Source organism: Dendrobates tinctorius, unplaced genomic scaffold, assembly GCF_039654945.1.
Source record: "Dendrobates tinctorius isolate UK_male_01 unplaced genomic scaffold, ASM3965494v1 ptg000158l, whole genome shotgun sequence".
Taxonomy (NCBI): domain Eukaryota; kingdom Metazoa; phylum Chordata; class Amphibia; order Anura; family Dendrobatidae; genus Dendrobates; species Dendrobates tinctorius.
In genome coordinates, this window is record NW_027361825.1 from 36,186,676 (window position 1) to 36,211,251 (window position 24,576).

Here is a 24,576-nt window from a genome sequence, read left to right on the forward strand (position 1 = left end):
GGCAATGATGGGGAGAAGGGAGTGATGGGGTGAAGGCAATGATGGGGAGACAGCAGTGATGGGGTGAAGGCAATGATGGGGAGAGGGGAGTGATGGGGTGAAGGCAATGATGGGGAGACAGCAGTGATGGGGTGAAGGCAATGATGGGGTGAAGGGAGTGATGGGGTGAAGGCAATGATGAAGAGATGGCAGTGATGGAGTGAAGGCAATGATGGGGAGAAGGGAGTGATGGGGTGAAGGCAGTGATGGGGAGAAGGGAGTGATGGGGTGAAGGCAATGATGGGGATACAGCAGTGATGGGGTGAAGGCAATGATGGGGAGACAGCAGTGATGGGGTGAAGGCAGTGATGGGGTGAAGGCAATGATGGGGAGATGGCAGTGATGGGGTGAAGGCAATGATGGAGAGATGGCAGTGATGGGGTGAAGGCAATGATGGAGAGATGGCAGTGATGGGGTGAAGGCAGTGATGGGTGAAGGCAATGATGGGGAGAAGGGAGTGATGGGGTGAAGGCAATGATGGGGAGAGGGGAGTGATGGGGTGAAGGCAATGATGGAGAGATGGCAGTGATGGGGTGAAGGCAATGATGGAGAGATGGCAGTGATGGGGTGAAGGCAGTGATGGGTGAAGGCAATGATGGGGAGAAGGGAGTGATGGGGTGAAGGCAATGATGGGGAGAGGGGAGTGATGGGGTGAAGGCAATGATGGGGAGAAGGCAATGATGGGGAGAGGGGAGTGATGGGGTGAAGGCAATGATGAAGAGATGGCAGTGATGGGGTGAAGGCAATGATGGGGAGAAGGGAGTGATGGGGTGAAGGGAGTGATGGGGTGAAGGCAATGATGAAGAGATGGCAGTGATGGAGTGAAGGCAATGATGGGGAGAAGGGAGTGATGGGGTGAAGGCAATGATGGGGAGACAGCAGTGATGGGGTGAAGGCAATGATGGGGAGAGGGGAGTGATGGGGTGAAGGCAATGATGGGGAGACAGCAGTGATGGGGTGAAGGCAATGATGGGGTGAAGGGAGTGATGGGGTGAAGGCAATGATGAAGAGATGGCAGTGATGGAGTGAAGGCAATGATGGGGAGAAGGGAGTGATGGGGTGAAGGCAGTGATGGGGAGAAGGGAGTGATGGGGTGAAGGCAATGATGGGGATACAGCAGTGATGGGGTGAAGGCAATGATGGGGAGACAGCAGTGATGGGGTGAAGGCAGTGATGGGGTGAAGGCAGTGATGGGGAGATGGCAGTGATGGGGAGATGGCAATGATGGAGAGATGGCAGTGATGGGGTGAAGGCAATGATGGAGAGATGGCAGTGATGGGGTGAAGGCAGTGATGGGGAGAAGGGAGTGATGGGGTGAAGGCAATGATGGGGAGACAGCAGTGATGGGGTGAAGGCAGAGATGGGGTGAAGGCAATGATGGGGAGAGGGGAGTGATGGGGTGAAGGCAATGATGAAGAGATGGCAGTGATGGGGTGAAGGCAATGATGGGGAGAAGGGAGTGATGGGGTGAAGGCAATGATGGAGAGATGGCAGTGATGGAGTGAAGGCAGTGATGGGGTGAAGGCAATGATGGGGAGAAGGGAGTGATGGGGTGAAGGCAATGATGGGGAGAAGGGAGTGATGGGGTGAAGGCAATGATGGGGAGAAGGGAGTGATGGGGTGAAGGCAATGATGGGGAGAAGGGGGTGATGGAGCACTTATTCAAAACCTATGGTGAGTTGAGTCACATTATAAATGTTATTTAATTATAAGTATGCACTGCTACACTACAACCGCGTCCATAGCCCCGCCCCCTTATGACCAAAGCCCCGCCCCTGCCACACCTCCATCCCCGCCCTGCCGGGCCATGGAAGAATGGTCTTGCTTGAAACCGGTCCCTGGTGCAAAAAAGGTTGGGGACCACTGGTTTAAGTGTTCCCTTTATTTCTTAGAGCAGTGCATATACATAGTATAATATATATATATATATATATATATATATATATATATATATATATATATATATATATATAATAAAAAATCTGAAAAATGTCCCCCCCATTTAAAAATAAAGATGGGGAAATTTTAAAAAATGCATATCTGATATTGCTGCAACCGTAACAGTCTGATTTATCAAAATATATTATCTATCCCATAAGGAACACGCCATAAAAAAAATGAAATGCCAGAATCATACTGATAGGTAATATTTACTACACAATGAAGGTCATAAAAACTAAAACAAAAAATACACACAAAATTTGCAGAATTGAGATTTTTCTCTATTACATCTCACTGGGGATTATTTCCTTGTTTTTCAGTACATTATATGGAAAGGTGAATGCCATCTTTCAAAACTACAACTCGTACCACTAAAAAAATACGGCTATGTTGATGCACAGAAGGAGTAAAATAACGAAAGCGCAAAAATGTCTGTTTTTCCAAGGGGTTAAAGCAGTAAGAGCTTGGTTTTCCTGATACAGAGCTCTAACTCCCCTGCATAGATATAGATGTCAGACATAGCTTACTGTAGGCTGCCTGCAGCCACCACTAGAGGGAGCATAGGAGGTCACTGTATACAGGTACACACTGAGCTGAGCGCCTTCTAGTGGTGACAGTAGGTATCATGCATATTATCTTTTCCAGAACCATGGAAAGTAAGATGACAAATTTCAGCAACCACATCGGTTGTTACTCAATTTTTATTTGATTTTTTTTTTGTGTGTGGGAGTGATTGCATTTTTATTTTATACACCACTTGATTCCAAAAAAAGTCCAAATAACATAGAAGCAGCTATTTCTGTCATTTTCAGCCCTGACTTTTTCGTCTCTTCACTACAACTCCTTCAGATCTGAGGCCCCAAGTAAAGGCCCCGTCACACTAAGCGATATCGATAGCAATATCGCTATAAAGTCACTGGTTTTGTGACGCAGCAGCGATATTGCTAGCGATATCGCTATGTCTGATACTTACCTCCGACCGGCTCCCCCCGCTGGTTATCGCTGATCGCACGAGAACGGCCTGGGCCGTTTCTCGTCGTCAACTTCCTGCTGGGCTTCCTGCTGTGGAGACGAGCGACGCGTGGACGCGGACGGGAGGACGTCAGGATCGCCTCGTCTGACAGGTAAGTAGCGACCGCCGCTATGTCGCTGGTGAGATCTGCCTGTGTGGCAGCTCACTAGCGACCACTTAGCGATGCACCAGTGATCCTGACCGCGTCATATGGTTGTCGGGATCGCTGGTGCATCGCTAAGTGTGACAGTACCTTAACAGTGCAGTATCACAGGTACCTGCAAAGACAATAAATACAGTATATACGCACCAAACGTAGAGCTCTCCAGTTGCAATTTACTGTGTCAATAGTCACCATGTCTAGTGTAGAACATTTATGCAAAAGAATGGTCGGTATATACAAATGAAGGGAAGCCTTTGAGGAGTTAACCCTTGCTGACATCCTCACAACACAAAATATTTTACCTCCAGAAAAGCCATTCACATCTCGGCTGAGACTCTAATAAACCAAAAAACAAGTTATATATGTGTTCACCCCAGTTATGGGGACTTGAGTTAGTACATATAATAACAAGTGAATCGTGTCATGGCGATGCAAGGGTTAATCTCGACACAGAGGAGAAAGTCAAACAGGTTTCAGGAGAGAATAGAAGAGTGTGTGAAAGGTCAGCGTGTACTGATACTGGAGTGGTGCGGCGCACACCTCCCCCTCACACGGCACTACTACACCTTGACACGATATGGACACTACAACATGGGGCCAGTCACACTACACGTGACATGACAGACACTTCCATTAGGGCAGAGAAGGGCACTGCTACTACACCATGATGGAGAAGCAGCCATTAAGTGCGAGAAAGCCACTGCTACTACATCATGATGGAGACACAGCCACTAGGTCAGATAAGGGCTCTTCTACTACACCATGAAGATAACTGCCACTAGGCCTGAGAAAGGCACTGCTACTACATCATGATGGAGACACAGCCACTAGGTCAGAGAAAGGCACTGCTACTACATCATGATGGAGACACAGCCACTAGGTCAGATAAGGGCTCTTCTACTATACCATGCAGATACAGCCACTAGGCCTGAGAAAGGCACTGCTACTACATCATGATGGAGACATAGCCACTAGGTCAGAGAAAGGCACTGCTACTACATCATGATGGAGACACAGCCACTAGGTCAGAGAAGGGCTCTTCTACTATACCATGCAGATACAGCCACTAGGCCTGAGAAAGGCAATGCTACTACACCATAATGGAGACACAGCCACTAGGTCAGAGAAGCGCACTGCTACTACACCATGATGGAGACACAGCCACTAGGTCAGAGACGTGCACTGCTACTACACCATGATGGAGACACAGCCACTAGGTCAGAGAAGCGCACTGCTACTACATCATGATGGAGACACAGCCACTAGGTCAGAGAAGGGCACTGCTACTACACAATGATGGAGACACAGCCACTAGGTCAGAGAAGGGCACTTATACTACACCATGGAGACACAGCTACTAGGCCAGAAAAAGGCAATGCTACTACACCATGAAGGAGACACAGCCACTAGGCCAGAGAAGGGCACTGCTACTAGACTATGATGGAGACACAGCCACTAGGCTAGGGACAGGCAATGCTACCACACCATGATGGAGACACAGTCAGTATGCCAGATGTTACGGTGTGGGAATACGGTGGAACCTAGAAGTGGACCCTCTGGGTCACGGCTCCAGAGCCCCCAAGGGCGAGCGGGCCAGGTGGAACCACCCCCTATACAGGGAGCGTTAGGGGCAGGCCCACGAGGGATGTAACCGCAACAGCTGGTGCAAAATGGGCGACCAGGAATACGGAACCCAGATGCACAGAGGACTTCAGGAACCAAGGAGCATAAGAGGCAAATGGGACCGGGAGCACTGGAGACTAAAGGAGGCTGGAGGCTGCAGGAGACAGAGAGGAAGATGAGAACAGTACAGACAGGGGCTAAGAGAACACAGAGCGACCAGACAGGTAGCCGGGGGGTGACGAGCCAGAGAGGCACACAGGACAAGACCGAGACACAGGGCAAGGCAGGAGGTGGACATGGAGCAGGGAGGCTACCGGAGGCAGCGCAGACAGAACAGAACGAGAGCACAGAGGATACAGAGGCCTGAGGATAGGGTGAACGCTAACACAGAGACAGCATCACCGCAGAAGATAATCAGGCGTCTTACCTGGCAAAACGCCTTGCTGAAATAGCCGGTGGGCGCCGCCATGTTGGGGGCGGAGCCACTGTGTCACAGCTCCCAGAGGTCCAAGCGCCAGGGGAGATGACAGGCGCAGGCGCGCAGGGCCAATGACAGGGACCCCGGATTTCTGGAGCGGGGACACGACGTGGAGCAGGAACGCGCCGGGAGGCGCGCAGAAGAGCAGCGGGGCCGCGCTGGTAAGTATTAGAGGCGGGGAGCGTGATAGTTCCCCCCCCTTTACTCCCCCTCTTTCTAACGCTGGAGAGAAATCTTTTCATAATACGAGGAGCATTAATATTCTCTTGGGGTTCCCAAGACCTCTCTTCTGGACCAAAACCTCTCCAATCGACCAAGAACAAAGTTCTCCCTCTAACTGGCTTCATAGCAAGTATATCCTTCACCTCAAAGGTATTGTCAGCACTACATGGTTGGGGGGTTAGGGAAGGAGCCGAGTGGAAACAATTAAACACTGCCGGTTTGAGGAGCGATACGTGAAAGACGTTAGGGATTCGAAGCGAGGCGGGCAATTTCAACTTGTAGGCCACGTCGTTGATGCGATTTATGACTTCAAAGGGACCAATGTAATGCGGACCTAACTTATAGGAGGGGATTTTTAGCCTGATGTATCGTGAGGACAGCCAGACTTTATCTCCTGGACGCTATGGAGGGGCGTCCAAACGTTTTTTTATCGGCATACCGCTTCATTCTGCAACTGGCTCTTTCAAGAGCCTCCTTGGTCTCTCTCCAAATCCGAGAGAAGTCCGCAGACATGGAGTCCGCTGCTGGTACACCCAAGCATAGGAACAAAGTGGGCCATTTTGGAAAACCGATCTACGACTACCAAGATCACAGAGCATAAATCGGTGATAAAGTCCATAGCAATGTGGGTCCATGGGGCCGAATGCACAGGCAACAGGTGTAGAAGACCTGAAGGACGTTGTCTAGGGACTTTGTTTCTGGCACAGGAGGCACAGGAGGCGATGAATTCCAACACGTCTCGGTGAAGCGAAGGCCATCAATAATGGCGGGAGATGAGAGAGAGGGTCTTCTTGGTTCCAGCATGCCCGGAAAACTTCGAGAAATGACTCCAACGTAAGACTTTCAGCTTGTCCCCACTTGGAACAAAGGTTTTACCAGGTGGTGGAGTGACTAGGCTTAGTGCAGCCACGGTAAGAATTTTGGCCGGGTTAATATGCGTAGGTCCATCCTCGCTGTCCATAGGCAAAAATGACCGGGATAGCGCGTCAGCCTTCATGTTCTTATTCCCTGGTCAGAAGTAAAGTTCAAAATCATTACGTCTGAAGAACAAAGACCACCTGGCCTGCCGTGGGTTGAGCCTTTGGGCGGACTGAATATACTCCAAATTTTTGTGATCCGTGAAGATGATGAACGGATGGACGGCCCCTTCGAGGAGATGGCGCCACTCCTCGAGGGCTAGCTTTATGGCTAGCAGCTCTCTATCCCCAATGGAAATTCTTGTTCAGGGGCGGAGAAGGCTTTAGAAAAGAATCCACAGGTGACTAGGCGACCAGAGGAGGATTTCTGCAGAAGGACTGCTCTGTTATGAATGGGTCACCGAGGAGGAAAAAACCTAAACATGCTAAGCCCAGAAAAACCAGAGAGGTTGGTAACTATGCAGATTGCAGATCCCTGATCCTAACCACACAACTAGCAGCAGCCGTGGAGCGTACCTACGATGAACCTAGACGCCTCGTCACGACTGGAGGACTAAATAAGCCTAAAGCAAGAAAAGGGGAAAACTAACTGCCCCAGAGCAGACCCCAAAGGAATAGACAGCACCCACACATGTATTGACGGTGAAACATGATGAAAACACAAACACAGGCAGGAAAATAGGCTGAGCAAACGATGGGGCCCAAACTAACTAGAAAGGAGAGGAAAGGAAAGACACTGTCTGCAATCTGCCCAAAACCCTATAAAATAATGTCCAACACTTCTGATAACAAAATTAACCCTGAAGTCACTAGACTTCTCCCACTATATCAGCACTCTGAAATATTCTGAGACAGAGCAAAAAGAGGCCAATCTAATAAGGGACAAAAAGCAAATTGGCAAATACAGATAAATAAGAGTGGAAATTCAGCACAGCCCCAGCCGGGGCTGGCTGACCACACAAAAAACTGAATAGAACAACAAAATCAAGTGTGAACATTAGCAGAGAAACTTAGCTTGAGCTGACTGGAACAGAGCTGAGAACCAAGACCTGACAAGCAGAAGGAATCACCAGCACCAGAGTAGGGTGTCGGCTGTCTTAAATCCAATCTGAGATTCCTGAGGGCCAATCATCATCCTCATTATCAGGTGGCAGATCTCTACTGATTAAATCAGCCTCACTAGCTCCTGTTACCACCAGAGGGAGCCTGGAAGGAGAACTCACAACTGGTAGACCAGAAAATGAACTCACAACACTGCTCCTGCTCCAACTGAAGATGCGTCCACCTCAAGGACGAACGGCCTATTGGCATCAGGACGGTGGAGCACATGAGATTTTGCGAATTCTTGTTTCAGAGCCTCGAAGGTGACCTCAGCATCCGCGGGCCAGTGGTTAGGATTGACCCCCTTGCGGGCGAGAGCAAAAATTGGACAATTGAGGACAGCAGAGACCTTCTCAGGATCCATTTCTAACCCAGAGCTCGAGACGATATAACCAAGAAAAGGCAATGAAGATTGCTCAAAGATGCATTTCTCCAACTTGGCAAAGAGGTGATTCTCCCTGAGGCATTGGAGGACTTGGCGGACGTCTCGGCGATGAGTGGACAGGTCTGGAGAGAAGATCAAGATGTCGTCTAAGTAGACTACGACACAGGAGTATAGGAGATCTTGGAAGATATCGTTAACGAGCTCCTGGAAAACCGCAGGCGCGTTGCAGAGGCCAAATGTCATGACTAAATACTCATAGCGGCCGTCTCGTGTGTTGAATGCGGTCTTCCACTCATCTCCTGAACGTATGCAAACAAGGTTATAGGCTCCTCCCAGATCGAGCTTGGTAAAGACTCTTGCTCCCCTCAAGCGGTCAAAAAGCTCAGAGATAAGCGACAGTGGATATTTGTTCTTCACCGTGATAGAGTTTAGGCCATGATAGTCAATACACGGACGAAGGGACCCATCCTTTTTTACAAAGAAGAAGCCTGCTCCAGCAGGGGACGAAGATTTCCAAATTAAGCCTCGGGCTAGGTTGTCTTGGACATATTCGGACATGGCCTGGGACTCCGCCGGGGAGAGAGGGTAAATCCTTCCACGAGGAGGCGTGGTACCAGGGACGAGCTCAATGGGGCAATTGTAGGGTCGGTGTGGAGGAAGGACTTCAGCTTCTTTCTTGTCGAAGACATCTGAGAAGGAACTGTACGCAGACGGCAGACCGGAGAGGACTGGAAATACCTACAGGACGCACCGACAGCAGACACCGAGCCCGACAGGATTCCCCCCAGCGCAAAACATTGCCATTATGCCACCGCAGAAGATAATCAGGTGTCTTACCTGGCAAGACGCCTTGCTGAAACAGCCGGTGGGCGCAGCCATGTTGGGGGCGGAGCCACTGCGTCACAGCTCCCAGAGGTTCGAGTGCCAGGGGAGATGACAGGAACAGGCGCGCAGGGCCGACGATGAGGACCCTGGATGTCTGGAGCGGGGACGCGACGTGGAGCAGGAGCGCACCGGGAGGCGTGTGGAAGAGCAGCGGGGCCGTGTCGGTAAGTATTAGAGGCGGAGAGCGTGACACCAGAGATAGGCAATGCTACTACACTATGATGGAGACACAGCCAATAGGCCAGAGGACGGCATGGAAAGCGTCAGTGAAACGCGCGTTGGAGTGGTGTGTGTGGGGGGGCAGTGGAGTGCCAGACTGATTGGTATTTGTTTTTCTATGCACCTTTACCACCGCACTTTATTCCATTGATCATGGTTGATCATATTGCAGCAATGACTACTTAATGTGCACTTTATTTAGATTATATGAGAATTATTAATATTTTTTATCATGTTATTTACCTTGTTTCCCCATTTAACTATATAATTTCCAGAATAATAAGTTTTGGATATATTGACAGTATCATAAAATCTACTACATGGTGTTAATTCATTAAATCTCTGTCACTGTGCACTTTCTATTTACGTTATTTTATCATTTGTATATTATTCAGTTTTTTCTATATTTCTTTTATTATTTATTTTCTATATGACTTTTAATTCTTTTTCTGACTAGTCTGCTATTTCATGCCCCTTGCATCACACATATATTTTATTTTGTTTTTATGATTTTTAAAATTTTCAAAAAAAAATTTGTTTTAATAATAAAAATCAATTTGTGACATGAATCACATGTAATCGATGACTTTGATTGGCCAGGATCAGATGTTGGACAGTTCAATGAGGCAGACGACCAGTCAAAAATAAACTTTTTACTAAACGATACCTTGGTAGGGATTATTTACAGGAGAGCGCGGGTACATAACTTGAATGATTCCTTTACAATACGGAGCATTTTTCCACACACAATTTCAATTCCTTCCTCTTTACGTGCTTTTTCTTTATCATTACCGTTCCTCTTTACTTCAACACATCCCAGCTCAGTACTACAGTCCAGTTAGCAAGAGTCCTATTCTCAACCTGTAGTTCCACATCTTATTTCCCCTCTAGGGAACTATGTTTCCAGTATCGCCGGTCTTTATCCTCTCTGCTACCGATGCTCTGGAACCCCCACCCAGGGCACTCTTTTCATCTTACTTGCTCTGTCACATCTAGACCCTTTACCTCTGTGAGCTATAAACTCTGTGCAGTACTGCTAGGAAGCCTGACCCAGGACCCTACTCTGATCAATCACTCTGTTCTTTTAGTCACTTCTCTTCCACTTTCTGCTAGGATCTAGCTATCCTCTGTCTCTTTTCTTACTAGGGACACCCACGTCATGTAGCACTGCTCACATTAGGTCTTCTTTCTACGCACTCTAGGCCCTTTCTGATGTTCTGACAGGAAACTGTCTCTGTTCCTATATCTTAGCCCCTCCCACTGTGGGCTAGTCCCAATCTTTAATTTTTACTCTGCTACCCGTCGGGCAACACACAATACCAACATCATTAACACATATAATTCACATTGCACAGTATAACAGTATGGCTCTATAGTTGTGGCTAAAAGTTTTGAGACCTGGCACATATTTTGGGTTTAACAAACTTTGCTACTTCATTTTTTAAAGTGGCAATTTGCATTAACTCTTCATTGTTATGAAGAGTGATCAAAAAATTGCAAAGTCATTCTTTGCCATGAAAATTAACACAAAAATAAACAATTCCACTTCTTTTTCAGCTCTGCCACAAAATTACTCAGTGATCCTCTCATTAGCACCAGAGAAAGTGTTAATGAGGACAAGGCGGCTGATGTTACTCTATCATGCTGATTGCTATTATAATTCAGACTGTTTGCTTGAAAGCACTAGCAATAATTTAAAGCACCAGAGGGGGGTAGTGCTTTAAAATCTTACCTTCTGTTAACCATTGTTACCACCAATGAAACACATGCAGTCGTCATTGCTTTGCATCACAAATGGATTTTCAGGCAAGGACATTGCTGCTTGTGAGATTGCCCCTAAATAAACCATTTGTTGGATCATGAGAACTTCAAAGAGACAGGTTTAATTCCTGTGAAAAAGGCTTCAGGGCACCAAAGAAAGTCCAGCAAGTGCCAGGACCGTCATCTAAAAAGAATTTAGCTACAGGATTGATTCATCACCAGTACAGAGCTGGCTCAGTATCCAAGAAGTGTCGTTTCTCCTTGTGGAGATTGACACGCTAAGTATGCCGAGATGAGGAGACTTAAAGCTGCAATGCTCCTCTGGGAAATATGCAAATTGTTTCTTCAAAGAGGAAGAGGACTAGAACTCTAGTGCCACCTATTGGAAGTAGCAATCCTACAAATCAATTTTGACCCTTTAACGAGCCTTGCCACATGATTTAGGATAAAAGCCAAATCAGAATCTCAATTTGCAGACACTGTTTCGGGGTACTGCCCCTCGTCAGTGCAAAGTGTGAGATCTGGTTTGGCTGTGTGAGAGGCATCTGACCGATATCCAAGAAGTATCATTTCTCCTTGCAGAGATTGACATGTTAAGCATGCCGAGATGAGGAGACTTAAAGCCGCAATGCTCCTCTGGGAAATATGCAAGTTGTCTCTTCAGAGAGCAAGAGGACTAGAACTCTAGTGCCACCTATTGGAAGTAGCAATCCTAAAAGTCAATATTGACTCTAACGAGCCTTGTCATATGATTTAGGATAAAAGCCAAATCCAGAATCTCAATTTGCAGACACTGTTTCGGGGTACTGCCCCTTATCAGTGCAAAGTGTGAGATCTGGTTTGGCTGTGTGAGAGACATCTGACTGATATCCAAGAAGTATAATTTCTCCTTGCGGAGATGCTCATTAAAGGGTCAACGTTGACTTTTAAGATTGCTACTTCCAATAGGTTGCACTAGAGTTCTAGTCCTCTTCCTCTCTGAAGAGACAATTTTCAAATTTCCCAGAGCTGGCTCAGGAATAGCAACTGTCAGGTGTCAGTGAATCTGAATGCATAATGAGGAGAAGGCTTTTGGAGAATAGCATGGCAAACAAGGTCAGCAAAAAAGCCTCTTCTCTCTATGAAAAATATCAAGGACAGACTAACATTTTGTAGGAAGTACAGGGAATGGACTGCAGATGACTGGGGTAAAATTATTTTCTCTGATGAAGCCTCCTTCAGACTGTTAGCGACACCTGGAAGAATGATTGCTCAGAAAAGAAAAAGGAGAGTCCTCGGTCATGCCAACAATAAAGCATCTTGAGATTATTCAAGTTTGGGGGCTTTCCGTCCATGGATAGGGCTCACTCTCAATTTTGCCCAAGAACATTGTCATGATGAAGAATGGGATGCATACCTCCTCCAATAGCAACTTCTCTGAACCATCCTGGACCAATTTGGTGATGAAAAATGGTTTTGCAACATGATTGAGACCATGTCACAAGGCATAAGTTGTAAGTAAGAGGCTCAAAGACCAAAATATTAACAATTTGGGTCCCAAACTCTCCAGATCTCAATCCCATTGAGAAGCTGTAGTCAATCCTCACAAAGCGGTAGGACAAACAAAAGCGCAGAAATTGTGATAAACTCCAAGCACTAATCGAACAAAAATGGGAGGTCATCAGTTAGAATTTGGCACAGAAGCTGATATCCAGCTGCCACGTCACAGGGCAGATGTCTTCAAGAATAAGGGTCAACAACATAAATTTTGAGTCTTTACATAAATTTCGTGTATTTGTCATTAAAAGCTTTAAAACTTATGAAATGCTGAAAACTGTGCTTCAGTAACAACAGACATATCGAACTAAGGCTGGGTTCATATGGCTGTACTAAAACTCAAGCCGGTCACATCCACAAATTTTTTTGATGCAGATTATTGGTCCGTGTAGAAAGTTGGCCATGTGCGTTCAATTATGCGCCAGGACATCACTTGTCTGTACAATGCACTCGTTGAATGAACCCTAAAAGATCTAAAAACACCAAAAAAGCAAATTTTGCAAAAAACCTGAGTTTGTGTCAGTCTCAAAACTTTTGGCCACAACTGTATGTAATTACACTATGGATCCATGTTGACAATGTATGACACTATTTGGATTTATGTTTGCAGGAAGACGTTTCTGTGTGACAATGCCTGCCCTATTAATTTCGACCTTATATATTTACATGGTGTAGCCAAACCGTGAAAGTCATGTATTGAACAAACAAAAAAAAAAATCACACATTTTGACTGCACTGTATGAATACACCCATAAACTTTATGCACACAGCAGAGCTATGTGCATGGATCCTTATTGAAGGAAATAACAGTATGGATCTGTACTGATGAGATGCAGCCACTCCATGTTTTGCCATATGGTGCTTCCATTTATTAGAGATATTCTTCCTGAAAAGCAATGCTTCAAAAATAAAAGTAGGAAAGCACCACAATTTTTTATTAGTATTCCATATAAATATGGAAGGGAAAAAATCATAATTGTGCCTCTGTAAGGCATATGATCAGCCAATACACTTCTATGGGTGCCATAATATGGTTTCATAGAACTCGTAGCCAACATGGGAGTGTAATAAAGCCGAGTTCTTGCAGAAAGCAGTACTAGAAGTCACTGCCAAGCAGAACTGCACCCTTGTGAGCCAAGCACTGGGATTTTAATAAAAGCAAGGCAATACCATATGTATTGTTAGATGTACTACAAAATAATAATCAAGTTGATGAAATTAAATGTGAATTAAAAACACTTTATTATAATAAAAAATAATGTAAAAAAGCACTAAAGACACCGACAGCTTTTACATTTAGTCGTCGCTGTGCACTTATATGAAATTTAGCTTACTCCACTGTGACCGATCCAAGACAAATAATATTTTATCCCAGATAATGATTGCACCAGTTTTTCGGGAACATAATTACATAATGTCCTCTATAAGAATAGATTTAATGCAATTATTATGCAAATATTATAAGAATGTTTTGAAGCAGACCTAGATGTAGAATACCGCCTATATATGTGTCACAAGGGTTGTCACATCCCTCTATAAGACATTGAGTTAGACAGTCACGTCAGGAATCATAAATAATGAATCACAGGTCTTCTTTAGAGATGGTGTGATTTGTATCCCATATTAAATGGATTTAGTTTCCTTTGGTGCTGAAGAGGTTAGCAACCCTTTCTATGCTGGTCAGAAACATGCAGCTCTATTTCAGCTGCTTCTGATCTGGTCATTAGCTCTTCCTATAAAAACTGGTCAGAGCTTCTTGTCCCTGCCCGTGAAAGTTTCGTCTTCCTGTGCTGTGTGCTAAAGCTAAGAGGTTGGAGTAGAGTTATTTCAGTAGTGTTCTTTGGTTAACTGTAGTACGTACAGTATGTTTATCTCCTAGACCCTGGTCCCATTTAGTTTATTCCTCCCTGTCCCTATCCTCCTCCCTATTGTTGGTTAGTGCTTTAGTATGATAAAGGTTTCCTGGTATCCATGTTTTGTCTTTGTGTCTTGTTTACTTTATATTTCTGTCCCATGTCTCTTCCCAGCAGACGTTGGGAAGTATAAGGATTGGGCATTTTTGTTGTTGGGAGATAAGTAACTTCCAGAGGTGTCAGGCACTGGTTTAGTCCCATTCTTGTTAGTGAGAACACATGCACGCTCAGTCAAGTTGAGTGTGCATGTGTATGGAGGGGTTGGCAGAGATAGCTGTTTTAGTGCTGAATATCTAATTACTGTGCTGATTTAATGGGTAGGATGATTTTATATATTTAGCCATTACAGCCATTTTTGCCTTTTTATGAGACAAAGGTTTTTTTCCACATAGGGGGAGAATTTTCAAATTAAATGAGTGCAAAAAAAACGTCTTTCATGAAAGTCACCATGTTTATTATCTGTTTCTGTGTCTTGTCCGACAAAGGGTTGTGGCCCAATGCACAACACCACAAATCAAAAATTGTGAACATTTCTGCCAAAAAGTAATCAAAAAGATGGTGTAAACTTGGACTATATAGTCTAAAGATTCTCCAAATTTATCATACAGCAAGGACTATGAAAATCAACTTCATTTTCCTGTTTGTAAGTTTGCACTGTGTAGGAATTAAGACAGTATCAATAAATATGCCATAAAATATCTTGGATATTAAAAGAACCTTATAATAGAATTCAGATTTGAGTCTTCTGATGGTAAATTTGATAAATTACATAACCTAGTTAGTAGATTTTTAGGACTAGGGCATATTGGCAGGGGATGATCAGGCTTTTTATTTAGATTTTTTTTTACTACAATTTTTTGTGGCTTTATCTCATCCTTCAGACAGGTATTAAAGACCTTTGGTAAAAAAAAAAAAAAAAGCAAAAAAAAAAAAATGCTCCTTCCTTCCTAAATGTGTGTCTGGTTGCCACAATCCACTATTATTTTTCTTTCTTCATGCATAAATTTAAAGTGGGTTTCATACCTAACTACTGTGAAGGTCCAACCTTTAGGACCACCACTGATTCCTGTATGTTCTTAAAATCAAGAGCGGTCCCGTTAGTCTGACCACCACCGATGAGGAAGTTATAGCTTTTCTTAGCAATATGTCATCAATTCAATAGCCTGTAAATTTCCAATAGGTGGGCATCACTAGGAGGGGTCTGTATCACACAGACATTGCATGCGCCCTCAAAACTCATTAGAATGGTCTACCTAGGTCAAGTTCATTAACAAACTTGACAAGAAGGGTGCAGAGATAGGAGTCATCTCCAGGCCCTGGTGCCCAATGAGGCCCCAAAACATCTTTACCTCATAAGATTCCATTATTACACCTCCATATGTTAGATGGGGGCCTTTTTTTTTTTTTTTTTTACAATGGTGCCCATTGGGGAAAGAAAAGACATTTAATAGACTCTGTTTCCCTCTAGCAAGAAAATATGAACATGGCCTTATACTAACATTGTGAATGATGGCATGTCCTGCATTTCGGGCCATAGGCTAAATCTGATCTTTAACTGATGACGTTTACAAAAAAAGGCTAAGAGCGAATTTTAAGAAGGGAGTGGCAGATAAGAACCCAAACCATCATCCAACCACCCACATAAAACACAAAGAAATGGTCGCCGCCTCTCGCCATAGACACTTACTATTGCTGGACTTCAGGTCCCGGTGGATAATGGGTACAATGGCCTCGCTGTGAAGATATTTCATGCCTCGTGCAATCTGTACAGCCCAGTTGACTAGTACATGAGCTGGTACTTTTTTTCCAGCCAAGGCCCGATGTAATGGTCCACCTCTTGCATACTCCATGACCAAGCAAAGATGCGGAGGTGTCGTACATACTCCTTTCAAGGCTATAATGTTGGGATGATGCAGCATGCAAAACAATTTGGCTTCCTGTCTGACATTTTCTGCCGTTACGTTGATATCTTCATCTGGGTCATGTCGTACTGCCTTAACGGCCATCTCTTCTCCTCGCCATATTCCCTTGTAGACCTTTCCAAAACCACCCACCCCAATGATTTCCTCCAAATCCAACTCCTCAAACTTTATCTGCAGCGGATGAGGGAAATCTTTCACTGTGGTCTTCCAGCTAGTATATTTAAGGTCACTGACCACATAGTTGCTTGGAAAGATACCTACTTTGTCTCTAACTTTTCCAGTCCACCAACCTTCATCGCCAGAGACTGTAGAGTCTTTGGAAAGAATCTCCACCAAGTCACCCCTTCTTAATGTTAGTTCTTCTTCTGCTGTGGCCTCGTAATCAAAAACTGCTGTCCACAAAGGATTGGAGCCCCCATAGCCTTCCGTATCATGCCATGTTCCATTTTCCTTTGGGTCTTTAGAGTTTTGCCACAACATGGCCTCAGGTTTTGGAAACCCATCCATACCTGCGGGTCAATATCTCATTTTACTCCATTCTAATCCTAAGGTTGAACTTGTCCAATGTACATGTTCCCATAATAAAGAGATTTAAAGACGTCCGAGACCAGTTGTGCATAAAGTGGCCCCCGAATAAAACCGGGATCATCTCCATTACTCATCCTTCCGTCTAGCTTCCAAAAGTCGCATTCTGGACAGCAAACTGGTTTAATAAAATGGTTTAGACCAAGTCAAATCTTTCCGACACATCTGGGTGGAGAGTTCTTAAAATTTCCGGTGAATTAGGTGACTGTCTTAACGTTTATGAATCCTTGAAGTTCAAGACTTGGAAAGCTTCAAACGGGAACTGTGAGGGATTAGGAAAAGTTACATATTAAATCTTCATTAAAAATAACAAAGACATCTTCAAGGTGGTGAGGAACATCTTGTTTTCTACCCACGGTTTCGACACTCATTTAATAATGAGCCAGTGTTTACTAGAAGACTTCCTTCTCGATTACAAGATCTGGGAAGGGTTAAACCCATGTCGGCGTTTAGTTGATCTATAGAAATCCGATGCTGCCGTTTGACACTGGCCGGCTACCTGTCACACAGCATTGTCTCGGGGATTAGGGTTACATTTTTTTACATACTATCCATGCATAGACTTTTAGGGGAACGGATCAGTAGATTCCTAACAGAACAATGTATTGGACTTCATGATTAGGATCGTTGACTTTTGTGCTTCCAATAAAAGGATATGCATTGGCCAGACTTGATCACACCGTAATGGGATCCTAAATGTTATATACAGACAGAAGGAAATTTACTAAGTGGATATTATGTGATCAGACAGTAGCAGGCTTTCTATGAGAGATCTGCTGATAGGAATTGGATCAGGCATTACCGGGTCAAAGCAATGATCACCTGAGTGGGATCAGCCAGTGTCGGGTCAAAATAAAGATCACCTGATGGGATATTAGCAGTTTGGACGTTATTACAAGTACAGCAATGTATAATTTATTCATCCAGGTTATCAAATAGAACATTAACATATGCAATCCAGTAGATCACGTACCTCACAAGTCCACATTTGGGGTCCGATCTCTCATGGAAAGAAGATCTCTTGCAACCATGCAAGGACCTAAAGCAGCAATAGCACCCAGTATGTAGACATGCATCAATTTTTACAATCTTCCCATCGTCACCAGCACCATCATCATCCTCTTATCCATCCGTCTCTGGCAAGGTGAAGATGGCATCATCCTCCTCCATCACCTGCGAGAATCTAGTTCTAGCCCCCTCTCTCTGGGTAATGGTTTCCATTCACCTTACACAGGCTGCTGTCAGCTGTTCCAGGCACAGCAGATACACAGCCACCCCCTCACCTCCCTGCTTCTGTCCGATTGCATTGTGGGAGTTGTAGTTTCGTGGTGCAAAGAGACAATTACAGTGTGTGGCCAGCAGGTTGTGCCCTGCAATCCCTGGAAACCCTGGAAATAAATATTCATAGACACATAAGGTCCTATTGGAATAATGTCTTATGGAGAATACATATTGTAATAACATGTTTAAGCAGATGCTACGTGCAATGTAGAGAGAACCTTTAACCCAATAATAATCTTTTATTTTTATATAGCGCTAACATATTCCGCAGCGCTTCACAGTTTGCACACATTACCATCACTGTCCCCAATGGGGCTCACAATCTAGAATCCCTATCAGTATGCCTTTGGAATGTGGGAGGAAACCAGAGTACCAGGAGGAAACCCACGCAAACACGGGGAGAACATACAAACTCCTTGCAGATGAGAAAAGATAAACGTTTTCTGCTTTAGCAACATTGTTGGAGTTGCAATATTTTCATTATTCGCGCAATATATCTAGAATTTACAGATAGATTTTCATTTGTTTTAGATTTTTCATAGTATTATTTGGGAATTGTAATTATATCCAACTGCTCTTTTTACTGCCTTTTTTCTGTCTTTTTAATGCATTTTTGGCGTGGATTTGTTGCAGTGGTTTTCTGAACAACATACAGTCATCTTTAGGTCCCATCTCCAGACTCAGCACTGTCACATTATAACAATACATTGCAGAGCGCCCTGGATGAAGCAGCATTGGCTACACGCAGAAAAGCCCAGCACGGACGAAAAACACGTTTTCTCCAGCGCTGCTGGTGCGCCAAATGTCTGTAGAGAAAATCACTTTCAGTAGAAGACTTCATCCACTATAAGTTCATGCTCAAAACCTAGAACTCTGCGCTCCATCTGGCTAAGTAAGTCCTTCACCACCCTCATCACTTCACTAGCCCACAATCCAAAACAACTCTTTGAAACCTTTCACTCCCTCCTGCGCCCTAAAGTACAGGCTCCCGTCACCAAGCTTAGGGCTGACGATCTGGACACTTGTACCCTATGTGAGGCAGTGACCCCTGTTACAGTTAGAGGGTGCTGTGTGTTCTCCCCAGGATAGGCAATGGAGGCGTATTGAGGCTATGGGAATGCATTGCGGTCCCAGGCGTATCTGGGATTGCAATGGTGAAGCAGTGACCGATGTCACAGGTAGGGGTCGCTGTGTAGTCTCCCCAGGATATGCACGGAGGTGTATGAAAGCCATAAGTGTGCATGGCAGTCACGGGCGTAGCTGTGACTGCAATGTAGACTGATAATAAAAGTAAGGGCTCATACTCACTGGTGAGAAATATGGACGAGTGCAATCTGATAAAAAATCGGTTTGCACTCAGACCTATGTTATTCAATAGGTGACATCTCATTTGCAATATTTTTTTCTCAGCCGAAATCAGCAAGACTAGTGGATTAATAATGGATAGGTGTCTTATTGACACCTCTCCATTAATAACCAGGCTTAATGTCACCTTACAATAGCAAGGTGTCATTAACCCCCTTATTACCCCATATGCCACTGCTACAGGGCAATGGGAAGAGAGAGGGTAAGTGCCAGAATTTTTCTCATCTTACAGATGCGCCTTTTCTGGAGTGGCTGGGGGCAGATTTTTTTTTAGCCGGGGGGGGGGGCTCAAAAACAAAGGTCCCTCTCTAGGCTAATAATTTCTGCCCTCAGTCACTGGCTTGCCCTCTCTGGCGGAGAAAATAGCGCAGGAGCCCACACAAGTTTTTTCCGTGAATTAATCCTATAATTTAACACCTACAGCTCCTAAATTTAACACACATATACACTACTAACCTTATTAGTAAAAATCTGTATGTAAACCATGGCTCATATCCTGTCGGTTCTGTAATGATTTAGATGCTGACAATTGAAGTATCACTGATTCAGATACAGCATCTACATCTCTATGAAATATATATCTCTATGAAAGTCCCCCTCTCCGCTTATACACGAGTCATATACCGGGGGGGGGTCAGAGATCATACTGACCCCCCCCGGCACCTTCTCTGCAGCCCCCCCCCGCTTCTCCCACAGTCTCAGGCACCCTCCTTCAGCAGTCACGTGGTACCGTTCATTAAAGTCATGAATATGTGCATATTTATGACTTTAATGAGCGGTACCACGTGACCGCTGAAGGAAGAGGGAAGAGCTGCCAGATACCACCCCAGGAGGGGCTGCAGAGAACGCGCCAGGAGGGGGTAAGTATATGCGATATTCACCTGTCCCCGGTCCACCGCTGCACGCCATTCTGTCCTCCGCATCCTGTCTGTGATGTTCAGGTCAGAGGGCGCGGTGATGTAGTCAGTGTGCGCCACGCCCTCTGCCTGAACAGTCACTGACAGAGGGACCTGGAAGACAGAGCGGCGCCCTGCGATGGACCGAGGACAGGTGAATATCTCAGGTACCGAGGCCCTGATCCAGCAGTGACACTGGCACCTGGCCCCCAGCGAAAAGAGGTGAGTATGTCATTTTTCTTTTTTATTTGCAGCAGCATATGAGGCCTATTCTATGGAGCATCTTATGGCACAGCATATGGGGGCATAATGTATGGAGCATCTTATGGGGGCGTAATGTATGGAGCATCTTATGGGGGCGTAATGTATGGAGCATCTTATGGGGGCGTAATGTATGGAGCATCTTATGGGGGCGTAATGTATGGAGCATCTTATGGGGGCGTAATGTATGGAGCATCTTATGGGGCATATTATTCTATGGAGCATCTTATAGGGCCATTAGTAACCTTTGTGCCGCATTATATGGGGTGTATTTTGTATGGAGCATCTTATAAGGCCATCATGAACTGTATGGAGCATTATATGGGGCTCCTGATTCAATATGAATATTCAAAAACATTTAACCTACTAATGTCTCAACTAATTTTACTTTTATTGGTATCTATCTTTATTTTTGAAGTTTACCAGTAGCAGCTGCATTTTCCACGCTAGGCTTATACGCAAGTCAATATGTTTTCCCAGGTTTTTGTGGCAACATTAGAGGGGGATTGGCTAATACACGAGTATATACGGTATATCTATTCTATTCTAACCTATTCTATACTGTACCCGGCATCTGCCGGCTTTTAACCCCTGCACCCCCAAGGGTGGTTTGCACGTTCATGACCGGGCCAATTTCTACAATTCTGACCACTGTCCCTTTATGAGGTAATAACTCTGAAACACTTCCATGGATCCCGGTGATTCTGACATTGTTTTCTCATGACATATTGTACTTCATGTTAGTGGTAAAATTTCATTCAAATAACTTGCATTTATTTGTGAAAAAAAAACGGAAATTTGGCAAAAATTTCGCCATTTTACAACTTTGAATTTTTATGCCCTTAAATCACAAAGATACGGCACACAAAAAACTTGATAAGTAACATTTCCCACATGTTTACTTTACATCAGCACAATTTTGGAACCAAAATTTTTTTGTTAGGAAGTTATAATGGTTAAAAATTGACCAGCGATTTCTCATTTTTGCAACACCATTTTATTTTTACGGACCACATCACATTTGAAGCCACTTTGAGGAGTCTATATGATAGAAAATACCCCAAAGTGACACCATTCTAAAAACTGCACCCTTTAAGGTGCTCAAAACCACATTCAAGAAGTTTATTAACCCTTTAGGTGCGTCACAGGAATTTTTTGAATATTTAAAAAAAAAAAATGAACATTAACTTTTTTTCACAAAAAAATACTTCAGGTTCAATTTTTTTTATTTTACCAAGGGTAACAGGAGAAATTGGACTGCAAAAGTTACTGTGCAATTTGTCCTGAGTACGCTGATACCTGATATGTGGGGGGAACCACTGTTTCGGCGCATGGCAGAGCTCAGAAGGGAAGGAGCGCCGTTTGACTTTTTCAATGCAAAATTGGCTGGAATTCAGATCAGACGCCATGTCACGTTTGGAGAGCCCCTGATGTACCTAAACAGTGGAAACCCCCCACAAGTGACCCCATTTTGGAAACTAGACCCCCCAAGGAACTTATCTAGATGTGTGGTGAGAACTTTGAACCCCCAAGGGCTTCACAGAAGTTTATAACATACAGCCGTACAATTAAAAAATCATTTTTTCCACAAAAATGATCTTTTCGCCCTCAATTCTTATTTTTCCAAGGGTAACAGGACCCTAGAAGTTATTGTGCAATTTGTCCTGAGTACGCTGATACCCCACATGTGGGGGTAAACCACTATTTGGGCGCATGGCAGAGCTTGGAAGGGAAGCAGCGCCATTTGACGTTTTTGGCTGGAATTGAGATCTGACACCATGTCACGTTTGGAAAGCCCCTGATGTACCAAAACAGTGGAAACCCCCCACAAATGACACCATTTTGGAAACTAGACCCCCCAAGGAACTTATCTAGATGTGTGGTGAGCACTTTGACCCCTCCAGTGCTTCACAGAAGTTTATAACGCCCGGGCGTGAAAATAAAAAATTCGTATTTTTTCCACAAACATAATCTTTGAGTCACCAATTTTTTTATTTTCCCAAGGGTAACATGAGAAATTGAACCCCAAAAGTTGTTGTCCAATTTGTCCTGAGTATGCTGACACCCCATATGTGGGAGAAAACTACTGTATGGGCACACGTCGGGGCCCGGAAGGGAAGTAGTGACGTTTTGGAATGCAGACTTTGACGGAATGGTCTGCGGGTGTCATGTTGCCTTTGGAGAGCCCCTAATGTACCTAAACAGTGGAAACCCCCCACAAATGACCCCATTTTGGAAACTAAACCCCCTAAGGAACTTATGTAGATGTGTGGTGAGCACTTTGATCCCCCAAGGGCTTCACAGAAGTTTATAACGCACGGGCGTGAAAATAAAAAAAATCATTTTTTTCCACAAAAATGATATTTTTGCCCCCAATTTTTTATTTTCCTAACGGTAACAGAAGAAATTGGACCTCAAAAGTTGTTTTGCAATTTGTCCTGAGTAGACTGATACCCTATATGTGGGGGTAAAACACTGTTTGGGCGCATGGCAGAGCTAAGAAGGGAAGGAGCGCCGTTTGACTTTTTCAACTCAGAATTGGCTGGAATTGAGATCAGACGCCATGTTGCATTTGGAGAGCACCTGATGTGCCCAAACAGTAGAAACCCCCCAATTCTAACTCGAACCCTAACACCAACACACCCCTAACCCTAATCTCAGCCCTAACCCTAGCCCTAACCCTGGCCCTAACCCTAATGGGAAAATGGAAATAAATACATTTTCTTTTAATTTTATTATTTTTCCCTTACTAAGGGGGTGATAACAGGGGGTTTGATTTACTATTTATGGTGGTGTTTATATTTGGCAGCTGTCATACACTAAAAGACGCTTTTTATTGTAAAAATAGTTTTTGCATCACCACATATTGAGAGCTATAATTTTTCCGTATTTTAACCCACCGAGTCATGTGAGGTCTTATTTTTTGCGGGACGAGTTGACGTTTTTATTGGTACCATTTTCGGGCACGTGACATTTTTTGATCGATTTTTATTCCGACCGCCCCTGACACATTGTGCCGGGTGTCAGCTGTGATAATTAGCTGACACCCGGCCGCGATCAGCGGCGCTCACCACGTGGGCGCCGCTTATCGCTGAGACGTACTATCCCGTCCATGGGCATAGGGGCCCAGGTCCCATGGATGGGATAGTACGTCTGATGTCAGGAAGGGGTTAGTATATATATATATATATATATATTATATATATATATATATATATATATATATATATATATATACACACACACACATACACACAGTATATTATATACACACACGATTTTTTGCTTTTTAAACGATGTGTACAGTATTTTTTTTACAATGCTATTTTAACTTGAGTTTTTACATAGAGCAGTTATCTCTATGTAAAACCTCATGTTACATTCGCATTGCATACCGATTGCATGTCCATGTCATACGCATATCATATGGATGTTCCGTGGAAAAAAATCGCACGGAAATCGCATTACACTCGAATAGCACTGGTCCGTTTATTCGGTCTGGAAATCGGACCTTTTTTTTCTCGCAAATGGGTATGAGCCCTAAGTGTGTTACGACTGCGTCCGAGCCGGCGCCTCCACGTCAACCTACCACGACGACGTGGGGCGAGCGTCCCAGGTGGGGACAGGATGTGGACCTACTGGACCACAGGGGAACCTGGGCCTACCCGGATTAGGGAAGGGTAGCGACCGGGGTCTGTGGCAGCTGAGCTTGTGGACGAGGTGGCAGAACTACATGACACCGCACTACTTCAGGTTTGAAGACAAAATGTTTACTCAAAACGAAAACACAGTACAGAGACAGAATTATGCCAGGCTCCCGATTTCACACATCAAGGAAAGGTACATGCCTCAGGATAACAAGTGTGTTAGGTGTCGAGTTCCTGTTGCTGCACAGCAGGAATCCCAAGCCTTGCATTCGTCAGTCTCCCATTCCTCTCCGGCCGCAGAGGAGGCTGCTCAGCAGACTCGTTGATCCCAGCGCTCTACTCAGACCAGCTCTGTGGGTTTGGTTGTTGCTGCCACCTCTGGTCCAGCTATAGCAACGCAGGCTGGTCAGCAGCAAGCTACTCC

At 44.6% G+C, this 24,576-nt stretch overlaps 1 protein-coding gene across 1 annotated transcript in view; it reads right to left on the reverse strand.

The window, feature by feature from the left end:
• Window positions 1–17,983, reverse strand: part of MAP3K10 (mitogen-activated protein kinase kinase kinase 10) — a 71,502-nt gene extending 53,519 nt beyond the window's left edge. The window contains exons 1-2 of the mRNA XM_073549316.1: window positions 17,676–17,983; window positions 15,883–16,964 (exon numbers count right to left, since the gene is read on the reverse strand). Of these exons, the coding sequence (XP_073405417.1) occupies window positions 15,883–16,624 (742 nt within the window). The 5' untranslated portion in view covers window positions 16,625–16,964; window positions 17,676–17,983. The remainder of the gene's footprint in view (window positions 1–15,882; window positions 16,965–17,675) is intronic.
• Between the last annotated feature and the right edge of the window lie 6,593 nt (window positions 17,984–24,576).